This window comes from Hydra vulgaris, chromosome 02 (assembly GCF_038396675.1).
Source record: "Hydra vulgaris chromosome 02, alternate assembly HydraT2T_AEP".
Taxonomy (NCBI): Eukaryota; Metazoa; Cnidaria; class Hydrozoa; order Anthoathecata; family Hydridae; genus Hydra; species Hydra vulgaris.
The window spans coordinates 8,371,715-8,384,205 of record NC_088921.1 but is presented as its reverse complement, the minus strand read 5'-3'; the positions used below and the strand labels follow the sequence as shown (position 1 = coordinate 8,384,205).

The following is a 12,491-nucleotide window of genomic DNA, read 5'->3' as shown; positions in this document are numbered from 1 at the left end:
TAAACTTATACTTTTGATAAACAGATAAACTTTATCTAAAATGACTTATAATAATGCAACTAAGTAATAAGGACTTACCAAAAATAAAAAACAAAGATAAAGATTCTTCGCAAGTTTCTTTTAATGGATTCAGGTTAACAAGAAACTTTAATAAACTATTTTGATTTTTATTGGTTAAACCACAAATCATTGATAAACAACTCTTCAGCTTTTCATTGGTTATAATCTCTTCACTACTTAAACAATTATATGCATATACAGATGCACAAAACTCCATTATTGTCAAATGTGCAAATTGATAAAGATAACCTAGATTTGTTTCAATCCTTTCAATAAATCCAAAAAAATTTTCTTCATTTCTATCAAAGTTGTCAATGATAAAAGTTTGTATATCTTCTTTGGAAAAAATTACTCTATTTTCAATAAACAATTGATATGCAATTTTACAAATGTTTAAAATATATTTTTTATTGGAATTGTTTTCCATTAACTGATAAATCAATTCATTGTTTTTGATGATGTGTTTTTGCAAAAAGTATAAAAAAATATTTGCGTACAAATCTGTCATTGTTAAAAAAGAACTTTTGCATAGATTTTTTGAATTACTAATAATCTTACACATGGAAGATAAATAAAATGGAACAGATGACATGGACTTTGCAATTGCAGATTCCTTTAAAGTTGCTTTCACAACATCTTTTTTTTCCTCTAAAACATTATTTTCTAAATAATTATTTATTCCGCTTTCATTGAATCCCATAATTTGAATGTTTATCTTATCACAATGCTCTGTAGATATACTTTGGTACTTATCAATTGCATAAACTCTACCAGCAACTACATATTTATATTTTTGAATTTCTGTTAAAGCATTAAGAATTGGATAGTTACAACTTGAACTGTAATTTATTAACTCATTTAAATATTTAAACTCATCTAACCCATCAATTATAAACAGTGCAGGATGAATATTAATATCAAAATCATTTATAATTTCTTTGTAGAAAAAGTTTACTAATTCGTTAATGTTACCAATATTTTGACATAGATTAAGTCTCCTGCATTCCAAATAAAACACAAGTTTAACATTTTCCCAAATTAGGCCATTTGACCAATCAAGCAAACATTTTCTAAGTAACCATGTTTTCCCGATACCAGCTATTCCAGATATTAATGTTACAGATTTTTCTTTCCTAAATATTTCACTATATGGAATTGGTGTATAACGCAACTGCTTTTTCAAAAATTCTTCTCGTTCAACACTAAATACAGCATCTGTTTGAGTATTAACTGCATCAACCATACATAGATCAACAAATTTATGCATTAAATCAACATTTGCAGGTAATTTTAATGGTGGTTGAACTTCACATATTTTCCCATAATTTGTAAGATAGAAACTTTTGAGTGCTGTGCATATCTCTGATATATCTAAATACAATAACTCATCATCATCATCGTCATCATCATCATCATCATCATCATCATCATCATCATCATCATCATCATCATCATCATCATCATCATCATCATCATCATCATCATCAACATTAACACTACCATCATCATCATCATCATCATCATCATCATCATCATCATCATCATCATCATCATCATCATCATCATCATCATCATCATCATCATCATCATCATCATCATCATCAACATTAACACCATCATCATCATCATCATCATCATCATCATCATCATCATCATCATCACCATCACCATCACCATCATCATCATCATCATCATCATCATCATCATCATCATCATCATCACCATCACCATCATCATCATCATCATCATCATCATCATCATCATCATCATCATCATCATCATCATCATCATCATCATCATCATCATCATCATCATCATCATCATCATCATCATCATCATCATCATCATCATCATCATCATCATCATCATGGTCATCGCCATCATTATCAAATATAAAAGATTAAAAGTCATTATCATGGTTAAATATGAAGAACTTTCAATATTTTAAATAACTAATTAAAGAAAAAGTTTTAAAATATTTTGTGCATATTTTTTTATTGAAAATATATGCACCAGATAAATCTGCCAAAAAGTTGTTCTTTTATATTTATAATAACCTAGACAGCCAAGTCTAAACAAAATTAAAAAAAAAAAAGTTTAGAAAAATTTGCTTTCTATTAAAAAAACAGACTTAAATTTTAAATATTTCATTATATGTCTAAAAAACTGGAGATTTGGTAATACTAAACCATATATCATTTTGAGTGCATTTTATTATATTTAATTTGGTTAGAGTTTAGCAATTACCAAGTTTTGTAATTACTGTTTTACTTATTTTTTTAGGATTTATGCACAAGAAATGTGATGTCTAATTTTTGTTCTAATTTACAGAACTAAAATAACTTGTGAACAGTCACTGTCAAGCTAACCCAGGACACTTCTTGTAGAGTAGGAATGATAGTATCTTTACTAATGTCTTTATGTTTCTTTATATTAAAGTTTTAACTAGATGACATAGCATTAAAAACAAGTAGACCATACCATTAAGCTGATGTTTTTAACTGAGCGGTATGGTTTTTGTTGTCAACTGATTATTCATGCTATAACTAGTTAAAAAACTATTATGAAAAAATTAATTCAGTTTTCCACTTTTTTTTCACAGCACAGAAGACTTTTAGCTAAATTGCCTGATGTAGTACTACCATCTAGATCTGATAAAGCTACAAAGTCACACTTAATCCTGTAGTTTGCTAATTATTTACAGAAATTTTTTTTCCATACTATGAAGAACTAAGGACTGTTTCAGACTCTGTCAATGAATAAACTTCAGCAAGCATGATATCGAGAAGCATGAAATCTACGAAGTAGTGTATGGGCTACTTTTACAGACAAATTAAATCCAACTATTAGACTTGTTGTTTGCTTCTGACATATTAAATCATTTGACTTTCTAGTTAAAAAACAGTAATCTTAATTTCCTCTTAAACTTTAAAAATATCTGTGGCATGGTTTCAATATCTTTATAACAATTATAATAACCAAACCTTCTTCTTTTATCATTTTTGATAGCTGCATTAAAAAAAGTTATTATCTGGATCAGTGGATGTAAAAAATCCTGTTGTAAAAAGTTACCTTCTAAATTCTCTGTAAAAAAATCTGTGTGTGGACATTTTCAAGCTTAAGAATAAACATCAAGAATATTGTGATTTTAATAGATTCTGTAAAGGTAGAGTAAACTTTATCATATGATTTTGTAAGGTCAATTTCAAGAATTTTTCAAGATTTAAACTTTTTTCCAGTAAGGATAAATTCATGTCGCTAGATCAATATATGCATCATAGGGCGAACCCTATGTTACATGTTCAAGAACAAGATTTTTGAAGTTTTTAATTTAAAGGTGATAAACGTTCATAATAAGGTAAATCAATTAGAACATTTCCACATAAAAGCTAATGCATGTTTTTATTTAAATACTAATAGCTTATACCCATTCTCAAAATAGTCTGTGTCAAGGAATCAATCTCTTATGCCAAATCTATTTTTTTAATAATTCATTATATACTGGCCTAAATAAAAGCAATTTTTATAACAAATTTATATTAACCACTGCATATTATTAGTGATAAATATAACTTAATCACTATTAATACAAATTGGTAATTTATGGGTCAACCATAATTTACACAATGCAATTTTTAACTTTTGCCACCACTTCCCTTGTCACAACATTGTAACTCCATAGTAACAAGTCCCAATCGAGTGAATAAAAAAACAAAACAACTAACCTCTTCCCCCTCATCCCATCTCCTTCCCCCCAGAGTGTTGTGTAATTTATAGACAACCCCTTAACCACTATACATTATAAGGAGAGAGTGGTCTGAACAGGTTTCATGTCATTGACACAATTTAAAATTGAACCGACCACAAAAACTAAATTAGTATGATCTGAAAAATACTTTGAGGTTTAAAACATAAAATACTCCCTCCATCCGGAAATATAGTATACATTTTAGCGATTTTTGTTGTCCGGAAATATGGTATACATTTGCGAAAAAATAGAATAAATCAAAATGTACATGACAAGTATATTATATTAACTTTATTTGAAACATTTTAATTAAATAAGAATGATTTTTTTCACTAGAAATTTGATTTGGCTTTATTGTGCGCTTCTTTGGAACATACATATTTTTCTAGCAGTCCACCTTCGTGACGAAGTTTTTCTTTACTTAAATGAAGTATTTTATAGCAATTTCCTCCACCTGCTAACATAATTAACTCCATACATGCTTGCAATGTTGTAAAAACGTTATCAAGAGTATTTGCTTCTAAGTGATGAATTGCAGTGGTATTAAATTTATTTGTCTCAAGAAACACTGATGTTTGAGCATTAAGTTTTTAATTAAGAATGATATTGCTTACGCCAAATATTTCAGGTTATATTGTAATGAATATTTAATATAACAATGTAATGACAGTTGCAATTTACTTTTATAATCACGATAATCTACAATTTTTGTTGAAATGTATACCATATTTCCGGACGGAGGGAGAAATTTATTTTTTATAAATTCATTTTTAGTGGACTTGAAATATTTTACAATTTGTTGTTTACTAAAAATTTTGTATTTAAGAGACTTATATTAAACTGAATTATATTGTAAATAAGAATAACAACTGCAGGAACAGGATCATCATGATCACCCTGCTACTGGCACTATGTAACCAAGTACTACCTGTCTCATGCCCTGCTGTCTTTTAGGGTTTATTTATTAAAGCAAAGGTTAAGAGAAATATACACTTACTTAAAAATTTCCCTGTCTTGGAGTAAAAACTAGAGATAGTGTCTCGATAAAAATACTCATTTTGGGCAGGTATTAACTGCATCCAGCTAAAATTTCTCTGCCTTGGGGTTCTTGGTTGAGTAAAGGCTAGAAATGGTCTCAATAAAAATACGTATTATTTGCAGATCCAGCTACTTAACTGCATCCAGTTCTTGTCTTGTAGAAGGCCTCCAGGCAAAGACTATAAAGGTAAATATTCTATCGGTAAGCCTTGAAGCCCTTCTTTATCTATTAGGTTGGCTTGGATGTAAACATGTGTTACAATGTTTCCCCTCTTTGATTGTGACTCTTCCTGTTAACTCTTAATGAAGATACAGCTCTAAAACTCAGCTTAATGGCTCTGAGGCTGGCTGTTAGTAAAGTTTCCCGAACTCTGTGATAGCTCTCAGAGAGGCTGATTCCATCTACAGCAGTAAAATATCAGAATATTAACAGTGCCATGTTGTGTATGGATAGTGCCTCAGTTAATGCTTTTGGTGTGCATTAACTAGGCCACATAAGGAGAGCTAAGTCATAACTTTGGGTTAATTAGCAGGACTGAAAAAGTGCTCAATGCTCTTGCTCTATCTATGTTAAGTTGCCAAGTTGTCTGTGTGAATGAGTCAAATTCTCTTTATACTTAAATTATGCCAGTAACCCAAAATATTATTCATAAAAAATCATCCTCACCACCTTACTGTTTCAATACAACTTTCACAAATAATCTTGGTCTTTGAAGTAACTTTCCATCACCCAAATCATTCCTCTTACAAAATTTGCCAGACTTGTTTGGTTTTGGTCAGATTAATTTAAATTTAGGTTTTCTTCTTCGGATTTCAGCATTGATGGGTACAATCCTTTGATTTGCAAAGACTCCAATCGTTGCATGCTTTAGTCGGGAATTTACTTACCTATCAATTCACCAATTCGATAAATATTAGGTTTGAAACCTCCGATCATTCTTTTATTTGCTTCCAATTAACATCTCTTCACTCTAACACCTTTTCCTTGGTTCTTTAACGCTCTCCAACTTTTCAAGACTTTTTATGATTATAGCTTTTAGATGTAGTTTCTTATAAAATTGTCTTTTATCTTTATCCCTCTGCCAATATTGTTGTTATTGTTTACTTTAATGCTCATCAAACTAAATGGCATGACTCTAACACCACTAACAACCTTGCTGGCACAACACCCCATAACTTCTTCATTTCTCAATCTCTCACTCAGATAGTTAACTTAGTGACTCTGCTTCCAGAAAACCCTAATAACTTACCTTTACTCCTTGATTTCTATTTTTTCTCTAACCCTAGCCTCTGTTCAGTGCCTCCATTTTTGGTTGTTAAAATTTCAATAATTTCTTATGTACCTAAGAAAAGTCATATTGTTATCAGCATTTAATAGTAAAGTTCTTACTGACCAAATGAAAAATCACATATTATTCTGGATTACAACAAATATATTGGTTGGAAAAGGAAAAATCCAATCAACTTTAAATTGAGATTTCTATAAAACTACAAATGCTTTTTATTTCTTTTACTTTTTTAATTAAACGTTACTTCCTTATCTATAATTGTGTTGATAAACTTTTGTTGACAAACAGCCTAAAGAATTTGATCTCTTGCCAAACAGCCCATATAGCCCCTTAAAATTAAGTTGAAACTCTAATTAATGTAAACACATTTAATGTTAACAAAATTAAAATAAAATTGCAAATGAAAGAAGTTTTCGTTTAACGGTGAAAAGTAAAAAAAAAAAAAAACATTTATGAAGAAAAATAAATTTTAAAAGATAAAAAAAAAGTTTAAAAGATAAGTATATAAACAAGAATAAAGAATTTAAATTAAAGAAAATAATAAGAAGAAAGAACTAACATTTTTTCTACCACCAAAAAAAACAGAACTATAAAAAGAAAACAAACTATTTTAATTAATTTAGACATTGTTTATGTCATGTATTTATGTATATAAAAAATGTTCATTCTCTCTTTTTTTTCATTTTTCTGAGCTTTAATCCTTTATATATTTATTCTGATTCCAACTTTTTTAATAATAATGTTCCTATTACTTCTGTTTTTATTACTTGTATTAATGTAGTTTACTTTATAGTTTCCTTGTTTTAATATTTTTTTATTTTATTTGTTTATTTTATCAAGGTGTCTCTCCATTGACTAGTTTTTAACTATATGAGTGACACCGAACCTAACTTTGTAAATTATAAATAAATTTGTAATTTTTGATTTTAAGGTAAAATAAATGGACAAAAAAACAAAACAATAACAACAAAAAAAGTAATTTAAACATAAATAATAGTAGTAATTATAAAAAATTATAGTGCAATAATATTATTAATATAACAATAACAATAATGATAGTAATAAAAATAATAATTATAGATAATAGAAATTATAAACATTAACTATATTTAAAAACAAAAAAGTAGAATAAACTGGTTTTAAAGGTTGAGAATGAATTGAGAGCTTTTAGTTCAAAAGAAAGGTTGTTCCAAGTTTTAATGCTTTGATATTTTATAGATTTATGCACATAATTTAAAGAGCGGTGTTTAGAGACAGACAGGTTTAAATAACTATCGGAACAAAGGTGATAACGAGTGTTGGCACTTTTGGAAAAGAAATTGATGAAAGTTAAAGGTAGGTTATTGTGTTGGTGGCTCCAGACAAATTGACAGTTAAAAAGTTGAGTAGTCACATAGTTTTAATACTTTAGAAGTTAGGTAGAGCACATTAGGATTTAAAATAATATTTGGAAATAAATAATCTTTAAAGCCTTGTTTTGGAGGTGGTATAACCTAATAAGAGCTTGTTGATGGGACTACCCCCATACTTGGCATGCATATCTAAGATGTGAGCCAAGAATAGCATGGTATATGTTCGAGAATATCTCAAGATTAACATAATAGCAAATTTTGGCCAACATGCCATTAGATCTACTTAGTTTCATTGTTAAGTCTTTACAGTGGGATAAAAAGGATAGATTTAAATCAATTTTCATACCTAGATATTTAATTGAGTTCAACAGGTTCAAATTTTTTACTAAATCTAAAGTTCCATCTATAGATTTTTGTTTTATTTGAACTAAAGATAATGAGTTCAGTTTTATTAGGGTTGACAAAAAGTTTGTTGGAGTAAAGCCACTGAACTAGATTGGCAAGATCATGGTTTATGTGTTTGTTGATTTTTCATTTAATTAATTAGCATTAGATTAGTATCATAAGCAAAGTGGTAAACAGCAGCAAACTTAATGGATGTATGAAGATCATTTATATAAAGAAGGAAAAGCAGTGGTCCCAATACTAATCCCTCAGGAACAGTATTGGAACATTTTACAAGGGTAGATTTTGAATCATTGATAGAAACAAACTAGTTCTTTTGTTTAAATATGTAGCAAACCATTCAAGGGGTACGCCTCTGATCCCATAAGGTTCTAATTTTTTCAACAAAATTGAATGATTTACTGTAGATGCTTTCTGTAAATTGACAAATACACCGCATGCAATATTATTTATCAACAATTGCTTTTCTAATCAATTCAGTCATTTCAATGACGCCATGAGTTGTGGAGTGATTGGCACAAAATCCATACTGATGGGTGTAAAAGCATTTAAATTTTTCAAGAAAAGCATAAAGCCTATTAACCATGGCCTTCTCAAAGAGTTTAACTAAATTTGAAAGCAGGGAGATAAGTCGGTAATTGGTGAAACCTAGTTGAGAGCCTTTATTAAATATTGGAATGACTTTGGCAACTTTAAAATATCTGGGAAAATACCACTTTTAAATGAGTTATTTATAACAGTACAGAGAGGTTTTGAAATAGTGTGTAGGACTAGTTTAAGGAGGAATGTAAGTACGCTATTAGGACCAATACTTTTTACAGTTTTGAGCATGTTTGTAATGAGACCAGATATTTCATTTCCTGTTACAGGATTAAAAACGATTTAGCATTTGGAATGTTAAGAAAGTCACTAAATGCCTGTTTAGGGGGTATGGCTTTGCTAAACAGTTTGTTATGTATAGTGCTAAAAAAAATACTAAATATATTAGATACGGCAGTGTGATCAGTGATAAGATTTTTATTCAATTTAAGTTTAAAAAATGCATTGTGTGTAGAAGGTCTAATATTAATGATTACTTTTATTCCCTTCCAGGTGTTTTTAATATTGTTCAGATTATTATTAAAATATTTAATAAAGAATGTTTTTTTGCTAAATTTTAATAAATTGGAAATTTTAGTTCCATAAAATTTAAATTTTGTAAATAATTCATTTTTCTTCTAAATATTTTTTGATTTTATAAACTTTTTATAAAGTTTGTTTTTAACTGAGATAGATTTAAGTATTCCATACATTATCCAAGGTTTTGATTTTAGTTTAATTTGTTGGTTGGTTAGTATTTTGTAAGGAGCATGTTAGTCTAAGATTTCATCAAATATTTTTAAAATGAAATTCATGGATTTATTAACATCAACTTTTTTAATGGAGAGTTCCTAGCTGATATCAGAAATTTCTTTAATAAATATACTTTTATTTAATTTTTTGAAGCATCGTCTGAAAGTTTTTACTTTTTTGGGGTGGTTGGGTTTGCCATGAATGCAAATAAATTGTGCTATGTAGTCTAAAATCGAAATCGTAAGTTTACTTGAGAATTGATCAGTTAAATGAAAGTTTGTGAATATGTTATCATATATGTTATATGGTTGTTATTGATGTAGCTGTAATGTGTGATGGTAAAATTACAGAAGGACTTAGTGAGTAAGATGTTAAAGAATCAAGATATGTAGAAACAAGGTTAGAATCATTGTGACTTATCCATATTAAAATCACCTATTAGAAAGATCTTCTTTTTTTTCGTTTACTTTTTAAGTAGAAGAGTTAAGTAGGAAGAAGTAAATTCATGTTGATTCATTAAAGGATGACAATAAATGCAGCCAATTATTATATTTGATTTACAAGGTTTTGCAATTTCAACAAAAATAGACTCTAAGTATTTAGAAGAGTAAATCATAAGATCATTGCGAACTACATAGTTTAAATTTGAGCGTAAGTATAAAAGTGCCCCACCTTTATTAGCCTCAGTAGGACAATCCTCAATATTAAACCCGTTTATGTATATATTAGTTATACTTGTATCGTTTATATATTAGATTCTGTAATACCTATTGCTAACGGAAAATTATTAAGAGAGCTGATAAGACTACAGAGTTCGTCAATGTGGAATGGTAGAGAAGCGATGTTAAGATGAATATATAGTTCTGAATTGGAAAGCATAGTTTTATTGAGATCAATAACGTCATAGTATTTGCAATTAACAGAACTGAGAAATTTATTTAGATCTTTTAAGATATTTTTAAGATTACTTAGAGTCTCAAAGAGTTTAATGAATTAGTAGATATATACCTGTATAACAATGTAGACTTAAGCTCCAAGTTGGAAATCGAGCTAAAGGCCACCTAAGATAAACAGCTATGACAATACAAATCTGACTAGTCATTCAAAAGAAGATTATAATAGTGTGCATCAATATGGTTACATATGGCATGGAACAATGAAATACAAAGATCACATTAGATTATCAGTTATATTTTTATGACATGTGTTGCAGAGAGATTTAAACGCCATATTCTTTAGAAAAAAATATATATATGTACATGCAGTATTAACTAGTTAGAGTGACTAAAGTGTGAAATAGAGATAAAAAAAAAAAAAAAGCCAAGTAAAAGACTAAATTTGAAAACTTAAAACTTGGGTAACCGTTGGCATGAAAAAACGAAAATTATTTTCATAACAATATAAAGAAATAAGAACAATGATAGAAAAAAGTGATTAACACTAAAGGTAACTAAAAGATAACAGTTAAAAAATTAAACAATCAAAATAACTAAACTTTGACAAACCACGAACTAATATTAAAAGTAACTATAACAACAAAAAATATTAAATATAAAAAAACTAATAATATAAAGTAACATACTATATTAATAATACAACTACTGTTAACTGCTACAAATAATAATATTATTATTAAAGACACTAAAACAATAATAAAATAATAATAAATATTTTTATAAGAATATAATATTAAAAATATATGAAATAAGTAAAAAAAATAAGTATCAAATGAGGACTAAAAATAAATACAATTAAATATAAATAATATAATGCAAGAAAACAAATAATAATACAATGACTGAAAAATAATAACTAGGGTAGGGTGGGGTAATGTGGGTCTATGGGGTAATCTGGAACTAATTCATATTTATTTGTTATATTGATAATGGCTCTAGGTATAAAGCTGAAATTTTTACCACATTGTTATAACATATTAGGCCAATTAATTTTAAAATATAACCTAGCTATGCAGTTAGAAACGGCACTTTTTTAGCTAAAATGCTAGATACATAAACAAAGTCATTATTTTCTCCGTTTTTAAACTTCAGAGAAAATATATTCAAATAAGGCATAAACGTATGAAAAATGGTTATTTTGAAAGTAAAGTTTCTATATTTTAAGGATAGTATACCTGTAAGACACACATGGTTTGTTTAAAATTTGAATTTTAATCAGGTGGGGTAAAGTGGGTCTATGTATGTAAAATATTATGATATGAATTATATTATTGAAGTTGTTGTTAGTAACATTATAAACCTTTTAGTTTTATCAGACCTGACTATTTTGGTGTTAATAATTCTTTAGAACTATTAAACACTTATGTTTGAAATTTATATCTTTGAAGTTTATATTAAGAAACGTGTGTTTATTTGTATGAAACAATGCCTAGGTCAAATAAAATATTATATATGACCTTTATGGTGTTAAAAAATTTTTTTGGTGATATATTGTGATTTATGCTAATTTATTTCACTAAAAGTTTAACAGATTTTTCATAAATATTACTTTAGAAAGTATTTAAAAAATGCCAAGATTAAAAAATAAAATGCAAGTACAATGCTGATAGTTTGGAAAGAGCAATGTTAATATGTGAGAAAAAAAATACTATTTATCATGCTGCTAAAGAATGTTCTGTTCCTAAAGAAACATTGAGATGAAGAATAAAACAACAAGAATACAAACAAACATGAAGGTCGAAAAAGTGTGCTGAGTGATAATGATGAAACTATGATTGTAGCTGCAGCGCAGTATTGTCAAAGATATGGTCTTCTATTAGATTCTCTTGACATTTGTAATTTAGTTGCTCAATTATGCACAACGTTGAGGATGAAAACTCCTTTTAAAAATGGAAATCCTGGGAAAGATTGGATAATTTTTTTTAAGAAGCGTCACGTTGATAAACTTCGATTACATAAACCTGAAATACTTACATTTTCAAGAGCTAAAAGTTTAGATGAATTTTTTACTATTTTATCTGATGTGATTCATAATAATAACATTGTACCAAGTAGTATATACAATCTTGACGAGACTGGGCTTTTTACAAATCACTTAACCAAGAGAGTGCTTGTACATCCAAAAAGCAAAGATGCTTATGAACTGGCTGCTTCTTCTAGTAAAGCTATGTACTCAGTGCTGTTCTGTGTGTCTGCAGATGGAAGATATCTTCCACTATTTGTTGTTTTTAAGGGAGAAGGCTATCTGTATTTTAAATGGGTAGAAAATGGACCACCAGGATGTGCTTTTGGGGCAACAGAAAGTGGATGG

General features: G+C 28.3%; 1 protein-coding gene across 2 annotated transcripts in view; it reads right to left on the bottom strand.

Annotated features, from left to right (window-relative positions):
• The window catches only part of LOC136076708 (NACHT, LRR and PYD domains-containing protein 1 homolog), a 66,840-nt gene that overhangs the window by 19,454 nt on the left and 34,895 nt on the right, over positions 1-12,491 (bottom strand). For both annotated transcript variants that reach the window (XM_065790073.1, XM_065790074.1), the window contains exon 4: positions 79-1,431. In XM_065790073.1, coding sequence (XP_065646145.1) covers positions 79-1,431 — 1,353 coding nt within the window. The remainder of the gene's footprint in view (positions 1-78; positions 1,432-12,491) is intronic.